At 43.8% G+C, this 24,462-nt stretch overlaps 1 protein-coding gene across 3 annotated transcripts in view; it reads left to right on the top strand.

Annotated features, from left to right (window-relative positions):
- The window catches only part of LOC144609998 (calcium-activated potassium channel subunit alpha-1), a 594,620-nt gene that overhangs the window by 537,628 nt on the left and 32,530 nt on the right, over positions 1–24,462 (top strand). For all 3 annotated transcript variants that reach the window (XM_078428430.1, XM_078428427.1, XM_078428428.1), the window contains 3 exons: positions 5,551–5,664; positions 17,720–17,803; positions 18,344–18,474. In XM_078428430.1, the coding sequence (XP_078284556.1) occupies positions 5,551–5,664; positions 17,720–17,803; positions 18,344–18,474 (329 nt within the window). The remainder of the gene's footprint in view (positions 1–5,550; positions 5,665–17,719; positions 17,804–18,343; positions 18,475–24,462) is intronic.

Below are 24,462 nucleotides of genomic sequence, written 5' to 3'. Positions count from 1 at the left end.
TTGCCAGAGTCCTGCGATCAAATCCCATTGCGGTGTCTGGAATTTAAATTCAAATTAATAATCTGGAATTTAAAAAAAATAGTCATTATCAATCTCATTCAGTAATACCTTTAATGGACATCATGTAGTAACCATAGCAAAATAGTTGATTTGATTCTTCAGACACAGGAGAAAGCAGTTTAGTCAAAGATATATTCCTAGTATAGAAACATAGAAACATAGAAAATTGGTGCAGGAGTAGGCCATTCGGCCCTTCGAGCCTGCACCGCCATTCAATATGATCATGGCTGATCATCCAACTCAGTATCCCGTACCTGCCTTCTCTCCATACCCCCTGATCCCTTTAGCCACAAGGGCCACATCTAATCCCTCTTAAATATAGCCAATGAACTGGCCTCAACTACCTTCTGTGGCAGAGAATTCCACAGATTCACCACTCTCTGTGTGAAAAAAAACTTTCTCATCTCGGTCCTAAAAGACTTCCCCCTTATCCTTAAACTGTGACCCCTTGTTCTGGACTTCCCCAACATCGGGAACAATCTTCCTGCATCTAGCCTGTCCAACCCCTTAAGAATTTTGTAAGTTTCTATAAGATCCCCCCTAATCTCATCAGTATAATTCCCTTTGATATATTTCATAAATTCTTATATCATAGGAACAGAATTCAGCCATTCAGCCCATCGAGTTTACTCTGCCATTCAATCACTGCTGATGTACCTTTCCTTCTCAATCCCATCCTCCTGCTTCTCTCTATATCCCTTAACACACTTATTAATCAAGAATCTGTCAATCTCCGCCTTAGAAATACCCGATGACGGCCCCCTCAGCTGTCTGTGGCAATGAATTCCACAGATTCACCACCCTCTGACTAATGAAATTCCACCTCATCTTCTTCCTAAAGGAACGTCCTTTAACTCTGAGGCTGTGCCCTCTAATCCTGGACTCTCCCACTAGTGGAAACATCCTCTCCACATCCACTCTATCCAGGCCTTTCACTATTCGGTAAGCTTCAATGAGGTCCCTCATCGTTCTTCTAAACTCCAGTGAGTACAGGCCCAGTGATGTGAAATGCTCATCATACGTTTCTCATTTCTATTTCTAGCATTTCTAGCAACTCAGAGCATTTTACTTATTCCCTTTAAAATGCCCACCAAATTCCCCTTTTGATTCTTTTAATTTATTGTCGTCCATTCAGCTACCATCTTGTCTTTGGAACGTGCAAGTTCCTTGCTCCCTGAAAAGGGCAACCCAAATAGATAGTGTTGTGAAGAAGGCATTCGGCATTCTTGGTCAGGGTGCTGAGTATAAAAGTCGGGAAGTCATTTTGCAGCTGTGTATAACTTTAGTTGGGCCAAATTTGGAGGACTGTGTGCTTTTGAGTGGGTGGAGAAAACGTTCACAAGGGTATGAACTCTGGATCAGAGAGCATTAGCTACAGGGAGAGGTTGGACAAACTTGGATTGCTTTCTCTGGAGTATCAGAGGCCTTCGAGCCTACCACCCCTGCTCACCTTAAAACCATGTCCTCTGCAATCGGGGCAAACCCACGTGGCCACGGGGACAACGAGCAAATGACGCACAGATGGCCCCCATAGTCAGGATCAAACCCGGGTCTCTGGTGCTGGAAGTCAGCAGCTCTACCGCTGTGCCACCCTGTCACGTGATCATTTTTTTCCTCTTCACTCAACACATGTTTACCTCCACTGTAGAATGATTAAGGGAGAAGCCATCAAAGACTAGAGGGGAGCTCATTAATAAGGGCTTTGCACCCCAATATGGTAACTGTGTGAGTGACTAGTTATTAACAGGGTGGCAAGCAGTCTGCTGATCAACATAGCAATCACTTGCACTTAATGGTAGGTTTAGGTTTATGATTGCCACATGTTAAGAGGTACAGTGTAAAGCATTGTTTTGTAAACTGTCCAGTCAGATTAGATCATACGAGGCATAAATCAAATCGCATCAAACAATAGGTAGAGCAAAGGGGAAGATACAGAGTTCAGAATCTAGTTCTCAGCATTGTAGCACATCAGTTCCATAGACCAAGTCCAATGTCCGCAATGGGGTAGAGGTGAATTGGACAGGACCCTAGCTGATGGAAGGATCGTTCAGAAGCCTGATAACAGAGGGGAAGAGTCTGCAGATGGTTACTTTGTGCTTGTACCATGACATGCAGGGGTCTGCCTTGCACCTCCTGAATTTGCCATACTGGAAGTATAAACTTGCCCATTTACAAGAGCAATCCTGTGCCATCATCCCTCCCATCCCTTTTAATGTGTGGAACTATTTAAACATCAAATGCTGAAACAACTGCTGGTGCAGTTATTACTGCAGCTGCTCTGGGGAGCTATTCAGATGCTTCATTTATTGGATCTTAATAGATAAAAAAAAGCCAAATTGGATCTCCTGATAGAAGCCTAATCAAGTTATAATCTGCATAATTTTCACATAAGCTTTGGTTTGAAATTTGCATAATTTATGCTGCATCAGATACTAATGTGATATTAAAAAGTATTTAATCCAGTCATTGAGTTTTATTTATCTTGTTGACTGGTTGTTTTTCTATCCTTCAATTGTTTGCGTTCAGTATCTGTTTAAGTGTCACAGAATCCTCTTAAAATGTGTCATTTGGTGCCTTGATCTGTGCGCTGCGTAAAATTGTCCTCAGTCACCAATACTACAGAGGCACACTGTCAGGTTCCCTTTTCATTACTCCCATATTAGTGCCCATACATGGTCACAGTAAGTAAGAGTCTCAAACAACAGGGGAGTTCTAAAGCCTGAACATTGTGTTATAGAGAATGTCAGCATCTTGTAGAGGAATCCGCTGGGCTAGGGAATTAAATGCAATAAATGCTTTGACTTTTCACTGAGAGAACTAAATAATGATGACCCAAGCATGGGCCTTTGTACGATCACTCTCTTTACTCTCTGCCCTCCCCAATACATGTTTCATGTGATTCAAGGTTATCCCATATTATTCTAATGCTGCCAAGGTTATTGCCCGTGATTTGGTCAGCCAATGCAATGTCAGGTATGATTTGATGCTGTCGAGCTAGGTAGTAATTCCCGAACATTAAGGTATCACAAAATGCAGGAGTAACTCAGCGGGTCAGGCAGCATCTCAGGAGAGAATGAATGGGTGACGTTTCGGGTCGAGACCCTTCTTCAGTTGACTCCCCCGGCTGGCCATCTACCCTCACTAAAAAAAGCTCCCCCTCCCTGAACATTAAGTGTTTGTTGAGTCCTGATGTTCGCAAAGGGTTCCAAAGTCTGCCACCATTCAGAACTCAGAGTTACTTGATTTTTATTGAGTCGCCAAACATCCAAACAGTTCGAAATAGAGACTGCTATGGAGGGCGAGGATAATAAAATTTCAATGTGTTTAGGCATTCAACTCCACGTTTTAAAAAAGTTGCATTCATTCTTGCTTTCACAAAATGCTGGAGTAACTCAGCAGGTCAGGCAGCATCTCAGGAGAGAAGGAATGGGTGACGTTTCGGGTCGAGACCCTTCTTCAGACTGATCCAGTCTGACCGGTCCATCAGTCTGAAGAAGGGTCTCGACCCAAAACGTCACCCATTCCTTCTCTCCTGAGATGCTGCCTGACCTGCTGAGTTACTCCAGCATTTTGTGAAATAAATACCTTCGATTTGTACCAGCATCTGCAGTTATTTTTTACACTATTTATTCTTGCTTAATGATTTTAAACGATTTTGTTTCTTGATATTTTGGCCTCCTCATTCATTCAGTCTCCCTTTGTGTAAGGTACAGGTAATTTATATAAATTGAGTTTGGCAAGGTTCACAAAGCTGGAAATGCATAGAGAACTAAATGGCAGCCTGGAAATTTGCATGCATATAATGAAAGCCCTTGTTTCCCTTTTGTCGATGGCATCCTGAATGATACATTATCAACTCTTCTTCAACAGAAATTGCATAACACGTTACTAGCGGGGAAAAAACAAGACAATTGTTGGGATAAACGTGATGCTTTCATTGACTTCAGGGAACCTGAACTTCTCTGTAGTCTTCAACCATTAACAGCAGTGTTATCTCTGATATTCAAGTGCATGTGACTCTTTGCCTAAGTCAAAGCTTTCTAGAAATACAAAAAGTATGCACATTTCCATTTGAAAGAAACAATTTCAGAGAGTTTGCTGAAAAAAATTCAATTGGAAGAATGTGGTTTTGTTAAAATCTTTAAAATCAGTTTGTGTTTTGTTAAGTAAAGCTAACAATTTTAAAAGCCAACAGGCTGGGTTTTTATTGTGTCAGCATTAACTAATGGCCTGAAGCTCTCTCCAAAAGACCCTGAAGTCTATGTATTATGTATACTGCATTACTGGCTTTCCGTGTTGACTTGTGAACATGGAAAATGAAAAATGTCAAGGTCTATGACTTCAAACGAAATGGCATGTTTGTGGGTTTTATAGGGATGGTGAATGTTAACATTTCTGATAAAAAGGATTTAATGTTCACTATTTTGTAGCAAAATGGGGAAACATGTAAAATTAATATCAGCAACATGATGGCGAACCTGTAAATGCTAAATAGGGATCAAGTGACCTTTATTGATTGAATTATTTCAGGTTACTGCCACTGGGTATGTTGGCATGGTAAAACATTAATGCAGGCACCAAAACAAAAATGAGTTTGGAAGAAAAGCTTGCAGGATGGAATTTCTGATCTCACAAAGATTAGAAAGGAGGGAAGGAACAGGGTTTAAGAGAAGCCACAGGAGTTACGGTTCACTGTGCCTCACATTTCCAAATTGAGGAGTGTCTGATCAGTTGATGCTCATCACTTCAATTAGAATTCCTAACCACCTTTTGGGGGTGATTGGCTTGAAAGTACATGTCACTTCTCTGAACTTAAGATGTTGGCAGCTTCTTTTGCACTGAGGTCCCTCACTATAACACTCCCTTCAGGAACCATGAGAAAATCATGTTTCAGTGGAAAGACTGGAGTTTGGCTATACTTTATTTATCACTAACACATGTCGCATCAAGACTGTGGCACATCAGAGAGTTTTATAATGAGGGCTTATGACAGCACTTTACTTTTTAGTCTTTCCACTTCAAGCTGATCTTTTTGTGCATTCTGTACAAATAAAAAGTTTGACTTTTGCCAACTCTGCCTACATTGAACATGTATTTATTGTAGAGGAAAAACAAACTGCCGAGGGTTTGGATGGACAAGAAGTCTCCGTGATTGGAGATAGTTTGCAATTAAGGGAAGGTTTTCCCCAAGCAGGGTCAAATGCCACAAAGCATGCTGTCAAGAGAAAGTTAGATTTAACTCTTAGGGCTAACGGAATCAAGGGATATGGGAAATAAGCAGGAACGGGGTACTGATTTTGGATGATCAGCCATGACCATATTGAATGGCGGTGCTGGCTCAAAGGGCTGAATGGCCTACTCCTACATCTATTTTCTTTGTTTCAGGATATTGTAGCAGGATATAAGGATCATTCAGCGTAGCACAGATCCAGTGTTAATCTTGCTGATTTGGAAAGATAGACAAATGATCTTGTGACTTTATTTTTATAGGATTCACACCTCCGGGGATGGACAGAACATCACCAGATAGTAGTCCAGTCCATGGCTTGGTGCGGCAGACTTCCATCATCACAGGAGCCAATATCCCAATGATGACGGAGCTGGGTAAGGGCGGCAGGCATTCCTCCAGATGCCTTGTGTTTTGTCATCCCATCATTCACGAACAATGCACAGAGGGTGGGTCCGTGACATCATTGGCTTTTGGCAACTGTGATCCCAGGTCATCGACTTGAAATTGCACAGTGAAGCTTCACCTCAGAAACAAGTGGTGGAGGCAGAGTTAATCGCTGTTGTAAATTGCAGTTTGCTGCCAAATATTGACAGGAGTGCAAACAAATTTCAAACGTGAAATACAAAGCAATGGTATTGTGCATTGAACACTTGCCTAATTTAGGATGACCATTGATCCTGAAGTGACTCATTCCTAGGCTGGTATTTCCATCAATGGTGCTGAGCGGCACCCCAAGACATACAAAAGGCTGCAAGACTTACCAGGGAAGGTCTTTCCTTTAGTTTTTGCTTGTAGCCTGCCCTGCAAATTACATTAAGTAACCAGGAGATCTGTCACGTCTAGTTTTCCTGGTGATTTGTTTCCAATGGATTTACAAAGATAAACTATGAGTGTATACAATTTTTGAAAAACATGTGGGCAGATGTGTTGTTCGGATGAGTTTTTGGAGGGATGTGGGCAAAAAAGGACCAACTGAATATGCCAACTTGGTCACATGGACAAGGTGGACCAAAGAGCCTGTTTCCTACTGTACTCTATGACTCTATAATTATTATGTTTTAAGAGTAACTGATTGTTGTTGTCTTAGTGGCCTCAGTTCTTGATGAGGGAACATTTCCTAGAGTTAAAAAAATGTCTTAGAGGACACTACATCAATTCAGAAAATATCTGGACACTGTAGATTCCTTGCGCAATGCAGTAGAAGAACAAAGTTGTAGCTTTGGAGACAATAGCACAGGCATGGTGTACTGGAATCCACATTGACTCCAGATGCGGAATAATGACAGAACTCTGACCTAGGGCTTTTGCTGTAACACGAATGAACTGTTGCAAACCAGCAGATCAAAGAGAAATAATTGATTGTTCAGGAAGACCTATATTTTTGAGTACACTATTGAATTTGTAACTAGTTTGCTCAGCATTATACATTCTCACCAAATGACCCAGGGATAAAAGTGGGAAGTGCTACTGATTATTTGGACCAAGAAGGTCATGTTTTCATATTTGCCACTCTGTTGTTCTTCCCCGAGACCAAGGAGGCCATGGACAACTGTGGCAACCCAGCTGGGACCAGCTAATCCAGCGCAGCCCAATGATCTAAGGACTCAATTACACATCTCTTTAGGTCATCTTTTACAGACTGGGTGGGAGGTGCAATGCTGACCACATTAAGTTCTATTCTCAAAGCGTTTAAATGGATTTTCATGAAACTGAGAAACTGAGAATAGTTATCCTTGGTCAGTGTTACTGCAGCACCCATAACTTATTTCTAGATATTTCAATAGAATCTGGCAGAAATATATGGAAACATCCTCATTTTAACCACATTTTTAATTCTCATTTTTTAAAAATGGAAATCGAAGATTTCATCAGTGCTTTAAAAAGGGAATTGAGTCAGCACTTGGGGTAGAATTTGATGGGTTACAGGGAAAGGGCAACGGGGTGTGATTGGCAGGATTGATAGGCTGATTGGCAGCATCCAGTGCCATTATTGTTCAACATTGGGTGATGTGATATCCAGAATAATATGTAAGTTTGCAAAATCTCAGTCCCATTTGTGTAACACACACAATGACAATGTCACAAAACATTCCTGCTTTCAGTGCCTTTGATCTGTCCCAGGAATGAGATCCACTTTTTCGTTGAAATTTAAGTTTTTTTTTCTTTCTGACCAAAATGCAATCAAATGATGTTCTCGTCTAAGGACCAAAACTGTAGATGTCCTTGGTATTAAAACTGGATAACATGATCTAGAGACACAAGAGACTGCAGATGTTGCAATCCTGAGCAATGAGCAAACTGCTGGGAAACTCAACGGGTCAGACAGCATCTGGGGAGAGAAATGGACCGACAAAGTTTTGGGCCAGGACTCTTCTTCAGACGGATGGTGCAGGGGGGGGGGGGGGGGATAGATGATACAGAGAGGTGATGGGTTGGGGTGTGGCAAGAACTGGCAAATGATAGGTGGATTCCGATTGCAAACACAAAGTATAGAATTGAACAAACAAAATCTATCTTCTTTGGAAATAATAATAAATCTGCTCTGCTCCTCAGTCAGCCAGATATCACTTACCTGGTCAACTCCACCTTCTTTCCCTCAACCTATCTTCCAAACCATCCCAGGCCAAATTGTTCTTTTATTTCTCCCTCTACCAAGGATCTTGATCATTTAGATATTTGAAAGTGCAAAGCAATCAATATTGAATTAAGCTTCGGTTAATCCCTCCTCACACTTCCCTCACCTTGTCCTCTAAAGCAATGCCTCACAAGGAATCAATAGATTAAAAGTTGGAAAATGTCTCTGTTTACCCGTGTGCAGAGCACATTGAATTATTCAATTTTTGGTAGCTTCTACAAATGGCTCCCTTCCCCTCCCCTTTCTTCCACCCAAACTACCTCCCCCCCCCTTACTTTCCCCATTTCCCACTCCCTTACCCTGAATCCTATCTGACCTTGCTCTGGTTTCTTCCCCCTTCCACCCACCCAGCCCTTCCACCAAAAGTCCTTCAACAAACTTCACAGTTCGCAGTTATGTATTTCAATTGGGTTCACACCAGTTCCTATCTCTAGCCTTTTGTCCAACAATCTGCCTATCAGGGAATTCCGGCACCCGGGGTAATTTGTGGCCATCCGTGATTTGTCCAGCTCCTTCTCTCTTCCAGATATTTTCCCTGCAATCAGTCTGAAGAAGGGTCTCACCCCAAAAAATACATCACCTATCCATTTTCCCCAGAGATGCCGCCTGACCCGTTGAGTTACTCCAGCACTTTGGTATAAACCAGCATCTGCAATTCCTTGTTATTACATAAATGGAGTAAATAACTTTCTGCAGATTGTGTGGTTAACCTGTCAGGGATAATTACCAATGACTGATTACAATTGTTCCCGAATGAAGGGAGAGATGTCTGATGGACCCTCAACTTTGTGTTGGCCCTTTGGTATTTCGAGTGAATAAAAAAACCTGTGGCATACTATCCTATGGCATATTTAACATCCTCGACATTTGCCAGTGATGGATTACTGGTAAAGGAGGGCAATGTGTTCATGACCTTATAACTGGCCATTTAGCATGACGTGAGAATGAAGGGGAGGGGGGGGGGGGGGTAAAATAGCTTGTAGTCCCACCAGCAACCCTCTGCACCGCTCATGTAAACAGGCCATGGAACAGGGAAGATGTGCAAATCTGTGGAGCAGCTAAAAGAACTAATCTCGTCTCCAACTGATACACTCTGCAGGAAGCAGAGGTTCTCCGAGGTTCCTCGAAGCTGGATTTAGTGGGTTTAACCTCCTGAAGCTGAGTGTTAACTTAATATCGTCATTTTCATATAAATTATGTTAAAACCCGAGGGTTGTCGAATAGAAATCCTGCAGTGTTTCACCTCTGCTCTCTCCTTGCTTCTGGTTTCAGACCGAGTGCTTCACCACCTTAATTTGTTTCTTCACTAATAAGACACACATTTATAAAATGCTTTCTCTCCTTCCAACATCTCCATGTCTCATGCAGTGAATTACTTGCTCCGAAGGTTAACACCCGTGACATGATTAGTGGAGGTTCACAAGCAGATAATTGTGATTAGCCACTGATAAATGTTTAGGATACGTTAAACATGTCATGTGTAATCTGCAGTAATTGTAATAATCCTTTTTCTTTTTATGCGGTATGCACACTGGTAATCTTAATGGGGACACTTTCTGACTTTTAAATCTACTGTCACCTTGTGAGCCATTGTTTTAAAGAATGAGAACCTGGGGTAACATTGTGGGTTGATGCATTAGCTCAGAATAAGTTGGGGGAATAGCACCAAGTGTAATGTCAAGGCTTTACTGGTGTGTAAATAACTCAGTGACTGCTGGCTAGGATTTGGCCTGCCAGGAAGTAAATTACTGCATGATTTCTGTGTGCTGTTAAAAAGACAAACTCATTTTGAAGACAAAATGCTGCAAATGCAAATGAAACTTGAGATTGGAATTCTCTGCCTCAGAAGGCAGTGGAGGCCAATTCTCTGGATGATTTCAAGAGAGAGCTAGAGAGAGCTCTTAAAGATAAGACAATAGTCAATAGACAATAGGTCTGTAGAAGGGTTTCGACCCGAAACGTCACCCATTCCTTCTCTCCTGAGATGCTGCCTGACCTGCTGAGTTACTCCAGCATTTTGTGAATAGACAATAGATGCAGGAGTAGGCCATTCGGCCCTTCGAGCCAACACCGCCATTCAATGTGATCAGGAATAGATGACGTTTCGGGTCGAGGCCCTTCTTCAGACTGGTTGGGGATATGGGAAACGAGAGATATAGACAATGATGTAGAGAGATAAAGAACAATGAATGAAAGATATGCAAAAAAGTAACGATGATAAAGGGAACAGGCCAGTGTTTGCTGTTTGTTGGGTGAAAACAAGAAGCTGGTGCGACTTGGGTGGGGGAGGGATAGAGAGAGAGGGAATGTTGGGGCTAATGGGGTTTGCTGAATAGGTTCAGGACAACACCGTGTCAACTGCGACCACAGCTATAATGAAACATAGGTTATATCACATATAGTCCATGTCCCTTCACATTAAATAACTCTCGGAGCTGTTATCTTTCTCCTTCAGATATCAGTTCTATAAGTCAAAGCATGATCCGTCTAATTTTTTTTTTTTCTGGGGATTTTTTCCAAAAGAATCCCAGAGATTCACACGAAATTAAGTTAAACACCTCTTTTTTTTAGTTTAGCTTAGAGATACTGCGTGGAACCAGGCCATTTGGCCCACCGAGTCCATGCTAACCAGTGTTATGAGGTTATGGGGAGAAGGCATGAGAATGGGGTTAGGTGGGAGAGATAGTTCAGCCATGATTGAATGGTAGAGTAGACGTGATGGGCCGAATGGCCTAATTCTACCCCTATTCCTGACCTTATGACCAGTGATCCGCTTACAATAACACTATCCTACACACACTAGGGACAGTTTTACAATCTTCTCCAAGAATACCCTGCTGCTCATCCTTTATCTGTAGTATACTATTGCTTATAAGATGGAAATGGCAAGGTTGATATTTATTGACCACACACAATTTGTCCTGGAGAAGTTGGTGTTGAGCCTTCTTGATGGAAATGGGCGGCTTGTTGAGCTCATTTCAAGTGGTCTAAACTCACACTCACACGGATGCCAAAGAGATTAAGGATGTCTAAAAAAAACAGATGGGTTTTAGTGACAGTCGGGTAGGTTTCTTATGGCCAATGCCGAGAAGATCTTTGTTATGATTCCAGATTATTTGCCAAGTTTAATTTCCCCATCTGTCAGGCTGGGATTTTGTACTCAAGTCTTTGGATAATTAGTCCCGCTCGCAGGATTACTTAAAAATGATCATTTAGTAATTAGGTTCTCATGATTGCCTATCTTAATGCCTCTTGGACAGCCATTTACAATACATGTAAGAGCAGAGCCATCTTAGTGGTCTGGCAATGTTCTTGTGATGTTTTTGTGTTTTTTTGCAAGCACAAATTAGGAGTCAAGTTTGCTGTTTGGTAATTTATTCAATAGTTGATGTGTCTGTTTTGCCAAAGCAAGGTTTTTTTTCCCCCCACTTACAATGAACATTTAGGAATGTGAAAAACCAACTAGTTTATTCTGGCAAAGTGTGTGGTTCTATTTTGGAACTTATCGGACCAATAATCCTGGGTATCACAAAATGCTGGAGTAACTCAGCGGGTCAGGCAGCATCTAGGAGAGAGGGAATGGGTGACGTTTCGGGTCGAGACCCTTCTTCAGACTCTTGTGCCTTTTCTTAACCTGAACCTGCTTTGCTCTAAGTCTTCGCTGAATCAGGGAATCGATCAATGTCCCCCTTGAATAACAGAATAAACAGGAATTCACACCAAGCAGTAACAATCCATAGTATAGAACAGGCCAATGTTTCAACAGACTGAGATACTCAGTATGTGTGTAGAAGGAACTGCAGATGTTGGTTTAAACCGAAGATAGACACAAAAAACTGGAGTAACTCTGGGGTCCAACGGCATCTCTGGAGAAAAGGAATGGGTGACGTTTTGGGTCGAGACCCTTCTTCAGACTGAGAGTCAGGGGCAAGGGAAACGATAGATATAGACAGTGATGTAGAGAGATATAGAACAAATGAATGAAAGACATGCAAAAAAGTAACAATGATAAAGGAAACAAGCCATTGTTAGCTACGTGCTAGGTGAGAACAGAACAAATACCGACAATGAGACTCAACAAAATGACTTTGAAGCTGGTACGATCTGTGTGGTGGAGTGATGGAGAGACAGGGGATGCAGGGGTTACTTGAAGTTAGAACAATCAATATTCATTCCATTGGGTTGTAAGCTGCCCAAGCGAAATATGAGATGTTGTTCCTCCAATTTGCGTTTTGCCTCGCTCTGACAATGGAGGAGGCCCAGGACATGAAGGTCTGGGTGGGAAGGGGAATTAAAGTGTTTGGCAACTGGGAGATCAGATAGGTCCAGGCAGACTGAGTGAAGCTGTTAAACTCATTACACTGAGTTTGAGTTTAGCTCATTGTGTTCATATTCACACCCTCTGAATCCCCAACCCCTTTGTAAACAAACACTGGATCAAGCCCGAGTAATTTGTTTAAAAGTGGAAACTTGCCAAAACACTGAGTGTGGGCCTTACATGTGTATTCCCTCTCCTATTTAAAAAATTTGGACTGTTGGAATTTAGTAATTAATCTCTGGATTTTGCAGTATTTATTCACAAAATGCTGGAGTAACTCAGCAGGTCAGGCAGCATCTCGGGAGAGAAGGAATGGGTGATGTTTCGGGTCGAGACCCTTCTTCAGACTGATGTCAGGGGGCGGGACAAAGGAAGGATATAGGAGGAGACAGGAAGACAGTGTGAGATCTGGGAGGGGAAGAGAGGGACAGAAGAACTATCTAAAGTTGGAGAGTCAATGTTCATACCACTGGGCTGCAAGCTGCCCAGGCGAAATATGAGGTGCTGTTCCTCCAATTTCCGGTGGGCCTCACTGTGCCACTGGAGGAGGCCCATGACAGAAAGGTCAGACTGGGAATGGGAGGGGAAGTTGAAGTGCTCAGCCACCGGGAGATCAGTTTGGCCAATGCGGACCGAGCGCAGGTGTTGAGCGAAGCGATCGCTGAGCCTGCGTTTGGTTTCGCTGATGTAAAGAAGTTGACATCTAGAGGAGCGGATGCAATAGATGAGGTTGGAGGAGGTGCAGGTGAACCTCTGTCTCACCTGGAAAGACTGTTTGGGTCCTTGGATGGAGTTGAGGGGGGAGGTAAAGGGACAGGTGTTGCATCTCCTGCGGTTGCAGGGGAAAGTGCCCGGGGATGGGGTGGTTTGGGTAGGAAGGGACGAGTGGACATTCTCCTCTGGATTTTGCGGCCTCATTTAGGCCATTTTAATTAGAGACAATGACGCACAGCTAATAGAGCTGCTACCTCAACTTCAGTGATGCTTGTTCAATCCTGACCTCAATGCTGTCTGTGTGGAGTTTGCCAGCCCTCACTGCAAATGCATGGACTTCCTCCAAATACTCTGGTTTCCTCCCTCATTTCAAAGATGTGCAGATTGGTAGGATAATTGGCCGTGATAAATTGCTCCCGAGTGTGTAAGTGGTTGATAGCATTGAGGGGAAGTTGATGGGAATGTGGAATGATATAATGGGATTAGTATAAATGGATACTTAATACAATACAATACAATATATCTTTATTGTCATTGTACCCAGGGATACAACGAGATTGGGAATGCGCCTCCCATACGATGCAATAATTTAGGTAATTTAGACAGCAGCAACCCAACGAAACGAAACAGTTGTAACAGTCAGCGGGACGGGCAGCATCAATGGCGAGAAGGAATGGGTGACATTTCGGGTCAAGACCCTTCTTCATTCCTTCTCTCCCGAGATGCTGCCTGTCCCGCTGAGTTACTCCTGCATTTTGTGTCTACCTTTGATTTAAACCGGCATCTGCAGTTATTTCTTTCACAATGGATTCTTAATGGTTGGCATGGACTTGATGGGATAAAGAGCTAGTTGTTGTGCTACATGACTATGACACTATAACTCACACTGCTCCACTTTTGCTTGTATAATTGGTAAGGATGGCTAATTTAATTCCCTTTGCCACGTGGGATGATGGCACATATGCCTGTAGACCATGTCAAGAGTCACTAATCACTTGTGTTTCATGGTATGGTGAACGCACACAAATAGTGGAGGTCAGCTTTGCATCTATATACTAAAACTCTCGTTTGTTATCTTGTTTGTGACTAAACTTCAGCCAAAACGGTACACGATAGCGCGACAATTTTAGGCCCACCTTACTCACCATTGTCACTTTAGTGATAATGCAAGTAGTTTTATTGAAATCGGTGTTATATTTTTTAAGTTATTCACATTTTTAAGTTTAAAAGGAGGGGAGGGGGAGGGGAGGAGGGAGGATTTTAAAGTTTAACTCTATTTCTTTGGGAGGGAGGAGGGAGGGAGTGGGGTGGAGGGGGGGTGAGGAGGATGGTGGGGGTGAGGGGAAGGGGAGAGGGGGTGGAGGGAGGGGGTGAAGGGAGGGAGGATGGGGGAGGGGGAGGGAGGGGAATAAAGGGGAGGGGGGAAGTGGAGGGGGGGGAGGAGAGGGTCCTGCACCAATGCAGGAGAGGTTTGGGCCCAACGTGTCCACTTGGTCTAGTTAGATATAAAAAATAATGCACTTGCATTGCTGCCTCATGTTTGTGGATGATTTTATTGAATTTCAACAGGATAATTCCATCGCGTTTCTGCTCCACAGTCCCAGGGCTGCGTTCTCTCCAGTCTGTGTTTGTACCTTTTTTCCCCACTGCAGCAGGCTGCTTCCAAAAAACCCGATTGTCCTCTGGAGCTGTCAGGAAGAGAGTAAACAAAAACTTTTCAGAAGAACAGGAGTGAAACATTTATCTGTTCCAGATCCAAGCCACTGGGTGCCTAATTCCTGGGGAGAGCTGCTTTGAACAGGAATATTCACTGTTTTTTAAAATCTGATTTTAGATTCAAATGAAGCATGGAGTTGCCCCTAAGCTGTGAACGCTTCTTACCCATGTTTTAACTAAACATCTTAATTAATTTGTATCTTGATCAGTTTGATGAGGAACGTGAGCATTGAACCATGGAACACTATATGCCAGTGCCTTTGAGCAAAATCTCTTTTTAACCAGAATATAAACTTTATTTAAGTGACCCTTTTTGTAATGGTTTAAAGCGGGAAAAAAATATTTCAACTGCACTTCTGAACAGATTGGTTCGAGCTGACAACGTGTCCATCGCCAAATCATTTTTCACTCCAGTTGGTTCATTGTTCTTTGTGTTGTAATACAGACCGCCCATGGTGTGGGGAGCCTTGTTACATTTCTTGGCCTTGCCTTGCACAATGTATTTCTCCATCATACCCATAAGCCATAACAAAAATAGGGTTTCTAAGGCAGAGTTGCTGCCTTACAGCGTCAGAAACCGGGTTTATCCTGACTACGGGCGCTGTCTCGCTGTCTCGACGGAGTTTGTACGTTCTCCCCGTGACCTGCGTGGGTTTTCTCCAGGATCTCCGGTTTCCTCCCACACACCAGAGACGTACAGGTTTGTAGGTTAATTGGCTTCGGTAAAAATTGTAAATTGTCCCTCGGGTGTAGTGTGCGCTAGTGTAGCGGGGATCAAGGGTTGGCACGGACTTGGTGAGCATGTGAATTCGTAGCTTAATCGGGCTCTGTAAACTGCCCCTAGCATGAAGTGAGTGGGTAGGTGAGATAATATAGGACTAGTGTGAACGGGTGATTGATGGACGGCATGGGTCAAAGGGAGTGTTTCCATGCTGTAAAACTAAACTTAACTAAACTAAACTAAACTAAAATAGACACAAAATGCTGGAGTAACTCAGCGGGACAGGCAGTGTCTCTGGAGAGAAGGAATGGGTGACGTTTCGGGTCGAGACCCTTCTTTGGACTGAGAGTCAGCAGGGAGGGAAGCTGGAGGTATGAAAGGTTCATTGTACAGCTACAGGTCAGGAAAGCATCAGGTCTGACAGAGATCTTCTCACTCCACAGATGTTGCCTGACTCGTTGAGTTCCTCCAGCAGTTTCCACTTCACTCAAGACTCCAGCATCTGTATCTCCTGTGCTGGCCGGCTTTGCTGGCTGTCAGTGGTTGCTCTGGGGCTGGAGTTTAAGTTGCACAGATCTTGTCATGAAGGTCCAGCTGGACATACTTGGGCAGGGATGGACAGACAGCAGTGAGGATCCAGGGGCTAATCAAGCCCTGGACTTTCTCTGTGACGTGCCCCAATGTACAACATCAATGTTCAGCAACTTTAGTATTTCACCTCCTGCTAAAACAAAAATCTAAACATAGCAGCTTGTAGAAGATAAAAAAGACCAGCGGCACATTTCAAATGTTGAATATAAACATGACCATTCATATAAAGCTGTCAACGATGCTGGATCATAAACTGACAGCTATACCTCTTGTGAAATGACCTCTGTAACCTGTGGGCTATTAATTTGTTTTTGACTTATAGGTGGGCTATTGGATTGATTTCCTTTCCACTGTATTCTGATCAAATTAAACAAAAACAAACCCTATCTCGACTCTTGGCAGGGTTTTCCAGTTGCTACTTTGAAGGGAGTGCTTGTGTTACCACCTGTCCAACTGGCATTAGCTGTAGGCTCCACTGGTGATTAGATTGGCATTTATTCCTTTGTTGGACTCCAGCCAGAAGGCACCTGAGCTTGGATAATTCATCACTGGCCCGGCACGTGAGCCAAACTTGTCCCAGCCAAGACACGATTCCACGCTGCCCTGGCTTGTTACAGGTCTCTTGGTGACACAGCCAGAGTTATTTAATCACGAGACGCCAGCAGTCTTGCGCTGCCACTGTGAACCGCCAACACAAACCAAGATACGTGCGCGCAGTACATGCATCCAGGGGCACACATGGACGCACATCATCTGTATGCTCAGTAGCAAGGCCAGCCACTGAGCACCTCACTATTAAGTATTGGGCTTGTTGGCAGGGGCTGTTCATACTTGTGTGATGTGTGACTTGTGCTGACAGAAGCTGAATGACAGTGGTAATTTTCATAATAATAACTTTGCTGAAGTTTTTCTTTCAAGGACAACAAGCGGCTTCCATTATTGTTTTGTGTTCCTGTGGGGCAGAGTGTATGGTGGGGTGGGGTGGGGGGGGGTGAGAATGAGCAACACCTCATGGGAAGGAGTTGTGCAGGCCAGGACCCTGAGCTCTGTTTATATCAGTGACAGGACCAAGTGGTAGACAAGGGGTCTGCCCAACCACTGTGGTGCTCCTCTGTTGGCATTGCTGCCCACGTGTTGCCTTCGACCAAGATTAGATTAACCTTGGAGATGCTAAACCCTCCCTCCCAGCTAATCTTCACTTGGGTCTGTGTTTGGGGCACTCCAACATGCGTAGTAACCCTAGCACTTCATGAAAACATATTGAAAATCTCATCAGCTGTGGAAGATTTACATGGAGTCAAGATGGTTTAATTGCCACATGTACTGAAAACAGAACAATGCAATTCTTACGTGCAACAGCATAATAGGTCTGTGAACACAGGGCTCACAGATAACATATTGAAGTTTTTTTTTAAAGTAAATACTAGTGCAGAAGACCTGGTCTTTAGTCTAAGACCTGGTCTTAAGCCCGTTCATAGTATAGTTAGTTTTTGTAGCGTTCAAAAGCCTAATGGTTGTTGGGAAAAAGTTGCTCTTGAAACTAGAAGTGCAAGCTGAAAGATACTTGAAGCTTCTCCTTGGTAATCGATTAACAAAATCCTTCTCTTTGTTTAGAAACTGTGAATATGTGATGAATTGTTGCTCTGTATTGGTGCTAATGAAAGTATTGCCTGTGTGTTCTCTTTCTTGTAACTATTGTACTCTTCTGTTTACCAATTTCTCATTCATTATTAGTTAAACCTGGCAAAGTGCTCCCTTTGGTTTCATTCAGTCAGGAAAAAAACTTTGGAGCCAACATCCCAATGATAACTGAGTTGGGTAAGAAGCCCCTTTCTCTTTTTACACAGCCTCACCTTGCCTCGTAGCTATTATTTTCATTTGGCTGAGAAGGATTTCACTTCTATCACGCTCTTTCTTTCGCAAGCTATGATTGACTTTGCTTGCCTTGGCTGTGTCCTTCTAATTTTTTTTCCCCTCTAACAGTTATTATTTTCACTGAGTGTCTCTAGTTTCCCCACCTCCCTCCCCACCCTCTGTCCTTGTAGTTTTTTTCCATAGTATTGTTTGCTGTAGCCTCTTCATCGGCCTCTGTCATGCTGACTGGTGGTTCTTTCCAGCGCTCTCCTCAAAAATCTGAGGAAAAGGGGAAGAGATTTCAGAACAAACACTATTTCTGAAGGCTCTCTGAAGGCAGTGCTGGGGATTGCTAATTCCAGCCACCTGTCACTGTGCATGAAATTAGGACATAAATTAGACCTGGGGTTTAGATACTGCCATCCTTTAAAGCTGCTGGTGATTGTCGAGAGACACCTGTCGTCGAGTGTGTACTGAAGCATTCTTTGCCTTTCCTTCCTCCAGTCAATGACTCCAACGTTCAGTTTTTGGACCAAGATGACGACGATGACCCAGACACTGAGCTGTACCTGACACAACCATTTGCATGCGGCACTGCGTTTGCTGTCAGTGTGTTGGACTCCCTCATGAGTGCGGTAAGTAAGCTCCAACCAATGTGGTCTCTAATCCCACGTGCAGGAAGGAACTGCAGATGCTGGTTTACACCAAAGATGTAAATCCACACAAAATGCTGGAGTAACTCCACCTCGTAGGAACAGCACCTCATATTTCGCTTGGGCAGCTTACTACCCAACGGTATCAACATTGATTTCTCTAACTTGAAGATGACTTCACTGGCTTTCCCTCTCTCTTTATCCCTCCCCCACCCTAGATCTCTCACTAGCTTCCCTGTCCTTCTGATTAATTTTACTGAATGTTACCATCCTTGTCACCTTCCCCTCAGCCAACCGTTCTACATTTCCTTAGCTTCGAAGAGAAGCTTCGTCTGCTTTGATCTGTCATTTTCACACCTTACTCCTCCATATCGCCATATTCCCTTTGTCCTGACTCTCAGTCTGAAGAAGGGGCTCGACCCAAAACGTCACCCAATCCTTTTCTCCGGAGATGCTGCCTGTCCCGTTGAGTTACTCCAGCATTTCGTGTCTACGTTTGGTCTCTGATCCCTTCGACCACCAGTCTTTCCTTTCTTCATGCACTGGATCTGTCTGATGAGTATGACTCTGCTACAAAGTAGATCTTTCCTTGTGAGTAACCCAACAACGGATCGATCAGTGTGTAGGAAAGAACTGCAGATGCTGGTTTAAATGGAAGGTAGATCACAAAATGCTGGAGTAACTCAGCGGGTCACTCCTCCATATTGCTATACAGCCTTTCTCCTGACTCTCAGTCTGAAGAAGGGTCTCGACACAAAACGTCACCCATTCCCTCTCTCCAGAGATGCTGCCTGTCCCGCTGAGTTACTCCAGCATTTTGTCATCTACAACGGATCTATCAGTCTCTTCCAGCAGGCATCAGCTAAGCCTTTGGGCGTTTGCATGCTACGAGTTTCGATAAGTGTGCTGTTGTAATTCAAGGTGCCAGAGTAAGTGCAAGCTGCTACAAACATCTGGGGCTTGAACCTTCAATTAGTTGCAAAGCAATTTTTGATTTAAATCGAGCATCCTTTCCTTTCAGAAGACAATAGCAGTGAAGTAATCTTTACACGTGCAATGGCCAGGTAGCATGCACACATAATTGCCTGCTCAGGTTGAGTTGTGAATGGACACGGTGTGTACTGCTCCGAGAGCATGGAAGAGTAATGGAGCTCTGTCATTCAGGCATTCAGCCAGCAGATACATTTTAACAGGAACTGATGGCAGAATTATATTAAAAGATTGATTAAAGTTCCCTGCCAGTCTGCCCAGCCAGCAGAGAAACCGTAAGACCATCTAATGTGCTGGTGGCTGTTAGCAAGGAAGGTGCTGAGATGTTGAGGCAGTGTTGGAATTCATCTCCTCAAGGTGGATTCTCACCACTGGTCTGAACACTGCAGCACGAGTCAAGTGTTAGCATTTCGGATCAGTTTGAAGGCAGGAATCTTTCAGATGATGGACCTCGACTAGCCTGTTAACGTTGCACGGTGTGCTGGAAGGAGTGAAGTTCTCTGGCGGTTTCAAACTGTGCTAAGTACCTGAAGGATCGATCGGCTGCGATCTCTGCCGGTAACTGAACCTGTATTTTTAAGGGTGGCTCTTGTTTTGTCAAAATAAAGCACCGTGTAAGAAAGCTGGGGTTATTTTGAAAGCGATCAAAAGCTTTCAAAGCATCTCTTCAAAATAATAATAGCCAACCACAGTTAAAGCTGCTGGAGCTTTTTATTGAATGTGTTTCTGAAATAATGGAATTCAGTTAGCTAAGTGCTCTGGAGTAGTTGCAATGCAATGCCTGGAAGGGTCACCTTTGACAGCCAGTCTCCTCAATGTGTCAATGCAAGGCCTGGACATGCTGTGCTTTAAATATGTTTCTCAGCAGCCATTCCCAGCAAGCATGGGGCAACCAACAACAACAACTACTTGCTTTTGAGTAACACCTTTCACTCAGTAACAGCGTCCAGAGCAACAGGCAACGTTTGTCACTTAGCCATGTCAAGAGGTACTTGGTGACACACAGGAAGACATCAGTCAATGAAGGTGGACACAAAATGCTGGTGTAACTCAGCGGGACAGACAGCATCTCTGGAGAGAAGGAATGGGCGACGTTTCGGGTCGTGACCTTTCTTCAGACCGAAACATAGAAACATAGAAAATAGGTGCAGGAGTAGGCCATTCGGCCCTTAGAGCCTGCACCGCCATAATATGATCATGGCTGATCATCCAGCTCAGTAACCTGTACCTGCCTTCTCTCCATACCCCCTGATCCCTTTAGCCACAAGAGCCACATCTAACTCCCTCTTAAATATAGCCAATGAACTGGCCTCAACTACCTTCTGTGGCAGAGAATTCCACAGATTCACCACTCTCTGTGTGAAAAAAAACGTTCTCATCTCGGTCCTAAAAGACTTCCCCCTTATCCTTAAACTGTGACCACTTGTTCTGGACTTCCCCAACATCGGGAACAATCTTCCTGCATCTAGCCTGTCCAACCCCTTAAGAATTTTGTAAGTTTCTATAAGATCCCCCCTCAATCTTCTAAATTCCAGCGAGTACAAGCCGAGTCTATCCAGTCTTTCTTCATATGAAAGTCCTGCCATCCCAGGAATCAATCTGGTGGATTCTGCCATCCCAGAATCTTCTCTGTACTCCCTCTATGGCAAGAATGTCTTTCCTCAGATTAAGAGACCAAAACTGTACGCAATACTCCAGGTGTGGTCTCACCAATGCCCTGTACATCACCCATTCCTTCTCTCCACAGTCAATGAAGGTGGTTTAAGGAAAAAACAGTTGGAATTTTTTGAAGAACCTCCCACATGTACAGGTTTGTGGGTTAATTGGCTTGGTTTAACTGTAAATCGTCCCTAGTGTGTGTAGGTCAGCGTGGACTCAGTGGACCAAAGAGCTGTTTCCGCCCTATATCTCTAAACGAACCTAAACTAAACTAAACTAATAACATGCAGGGTAGACAAAGGAGAGTCAATGGATGTTGTTTACTTGGATTTTCTGAAGGCCCTTGTAAGATGCCGCACACGAGGCTGCTAAAACAAGTTGGAAGCTCATGGTATTAGAGGCAAGGTACCAGCGTAGATAGAACATTGGCTGACTGACAAAGGGCGGGAATAAAGGGGAGCTTTATTCAGGGAGTAGGAAAATAACTGCAGATGCTGGTACAAATCGAAGGTATCACAAAATGCTGGAGTAACTCAGTAGGTCAGGCAGCATCTAGGAGAGAGGGAATGGGTGACGTTTCAGGTCGAGACCCTTCTCCAGACCTGGATAATAAGAGGTGCTTATCTGATTGATGGCGTGTGACGAAGGGTGTTCCACATGGGTCGGTGTTGGGTCCACTCCTTTTCATCTTATATGTTAATGATCTAGGCAATGCAATTGATGGCTTTGTGGCATAGTTTGTGGATGATACGAAGGATATGTGGAGGATGAAGTAGTTTTGAGGAAGCAGGGAGTCTGCCGAAGGACTTGGGCACGTTAGGGAGATTAGGCAAAGAAGTGGCTGATGGAATGCAGTGGAGAAAAGTGTACGGTCATGCACTTTGGTAGAAGGAATAAAGGCATAGACTATTTTCTAAAAGGGGAGAAGTTCAGAAAACAGAGGCGCAAAGGTACTTGGCAGTTCTTTTGCTGGATTCCCAAAAGATTAATCTGCAGGTTGAGTCAATAGTAAGGAAGGCAAATGTCTAATTTAGAGGAGATTAGAATATAAAAAACTGGAATGTAATGTTGAGGCTTTATAAGGTGCTGGTCAGACCACATTTGGAATATTATGAGCAGGTTTGGGCCCCATATCTGTGGAAGGATGTGCTGACGTAGGAGAGGGTACAGAGGAGGTTTACGAGAATGATCTTGGGGATGAATGGGTTAACGTATGAGGAGTGTTTGATAGCTCTGTGCCTGTACCGGCTGGACTTTAGAAGAATAAGGGGGGAACCTCATCTGGCAAGAACAGGAAAGCAGACTATTACCTGAATGGTGGCCAATTAGGAGAAGGGGAAATGCAACGAGACCTGGGTGTCGTGGTACACCAGTCATTGAAAGTAGGCATGCAGGTGCAGCAGGCAGTGAAGAAAACGAATGGTATGTTGGCATTCATAGCGAGGGGATTTGAGTATAGGAGCAGGGAGGTTCTGCTGCAGTTGTACAGGGCATTGGTGAGACCACACCTGGAGTATTGCGTACAGTTTTGGTCTCCTAATCTGAGGAAAGACATTCTTGCCATAGAGGGAGTACAGAGAAGGTTCACCAGATTGATTCCTGGGATGGCAGGACTTTCATATGAAGAAAGACTGGATAGACTCGGCTTGTACTCGCTGGAATTTAGAAGATTGAGGGGGGATCTTATAGAAACTTACAAAATTCTTAAGGGGTTGGACAGGCTAGATGCAGGAAGATTGTTCCCGATGTTGGGGAAGTCCAGAACAAGTGGTCACAGTTTAAGGATAAGGGGGAAGTCTTTTAGGACCGAGATGAGAACGTTTTTTTTCACACAGAGAGTGGTGAATCTGTGGAATTCTCTGCCACAGAAGGTAGTTGAGGCCAGTTCATTGGCTATATTTAAGAGGGAGTTAGATGTGGCCCTCGTGGCTAAAGGGATCAGGGGGTTTGGAGAGAAGGCAGGTGCGGGATACTGAGTTGGATGATCAGCCATGATCATATTGAATGGCGGTGCAGGCTCGAAGGTCCGAATGGCCTACTCCTGCACCTATTTTCTATGTTTCTATGTTTCTAAAGCCTACTGAATAATGTATGGCTGCAGTAGAGTGAATGTGGAGAGGCTGTTTCCAGTAGTGGGGGAGTATAGAACCAGAGGGCACAGCCTCAGACTAAAAGGACGTAAATTCCGGAGGAGATGCGGAGGAATTTTGTTAGCCAGAGGGTGGGAAATCTGCGGAATTCATTTGCCACAGATGGCAATGGAAGCTAATTCATTGGGTATTTTTAAAGTAAGGGTGTCACAGGTTACAGGGAGAAGGTAGGAAAATAGGATTGAGATGGAAAAATAGAGCAGCCATGATTTAATGATAGAGCAGACTCGATGGGCCAAATGGCCTAACTTGACTCCGATGATCTTATGATCATTGTTTTCAGACTCAGCACTGTTGTAGTAATCCCTGATCTCCCATCTTCCATCTGCCTTATGTTTGGATTTAACCAGAACTCTATCCCAGAGAGACACAAGACTGTAGATGCTGGTATCTTAATCAAACACAAAATACTGGAGGAACTCAGTGGTTCAGGGGGCATTTGAGGAGGGTTTTGAGTCAGAGACTTTGAAGGGACCTGACCCTCACCGTTCCCTCCCCAGAACTCTATCACAATTTTAGATTTAGATTTTTTGGGATTTTTTTCCCCATACGTCCTGATCTCCTTTTACCTCTGTGATTATTCACCTGCACTGGTTTCATACCACAAAACCTTCCATCTTCCTTCCTTAGTCCTCACCTCTCCAACTTTTCTTATCTCATGACCCTTCAATGGTCTTTCTTTCAAATTTGGATTGTTCATTCACCTCGGTGTTTTAGGCTCCAAAGTTTGGAATTCTTCCCCTAAACCTCCCTTCCTCTCTCCTTTTTAAAAATGCTCCTACCTCTGAGCAAGTGCCATTTCTTTTCGTACAATAGCACTCCTGTGATGCATTGGTGTAAGATTAGTGACATTAACGTGCTGCATACACCGATCAGCCAAAACATTATGACCTGAAGAGCCAAGACATTATGCCCACCTGCCTAATATGCTGTTGGTCCTCCGTGTGCAGCCCCATACGCAGCAGGGTGCGATGCACTGTGTATTGTGACACATTCCTCCCGTGACCACCATTAAAATTTTCTGTGACTTGTGCCAGTCGACCTTCTGTCGGTTCGGACCAGGCGGGATAGCCTTCGTTGCCCTCGCGCATCGATGAGCCTTGGGCGCCCAACATCCTGTCGCTAGTTTGTGGTTTGCCCCTCCTCGGACTACTGTCGGAAGGTACTCACC

Source organism: Rhinoraja longicauda, chromosome 35 (genome assembly GCF_053455715.1).
Source record: "Rhinoraja longicauda isolate Sanriku21f chromosome 35, sRhiLon1.1, whole genome shotgun sequence".
Classification (NCBI taxonomy): domain Eukaryota; kingdom Metazoa; phylum Chordata; class Chondrichthyes; order Rajiformes; family Arhynchobatidae; genus Rhinoraja; species Rhinoraja longicauda.
This window is presented reverse-complemented; position numbering and strand designations above follow the sequence as displayed.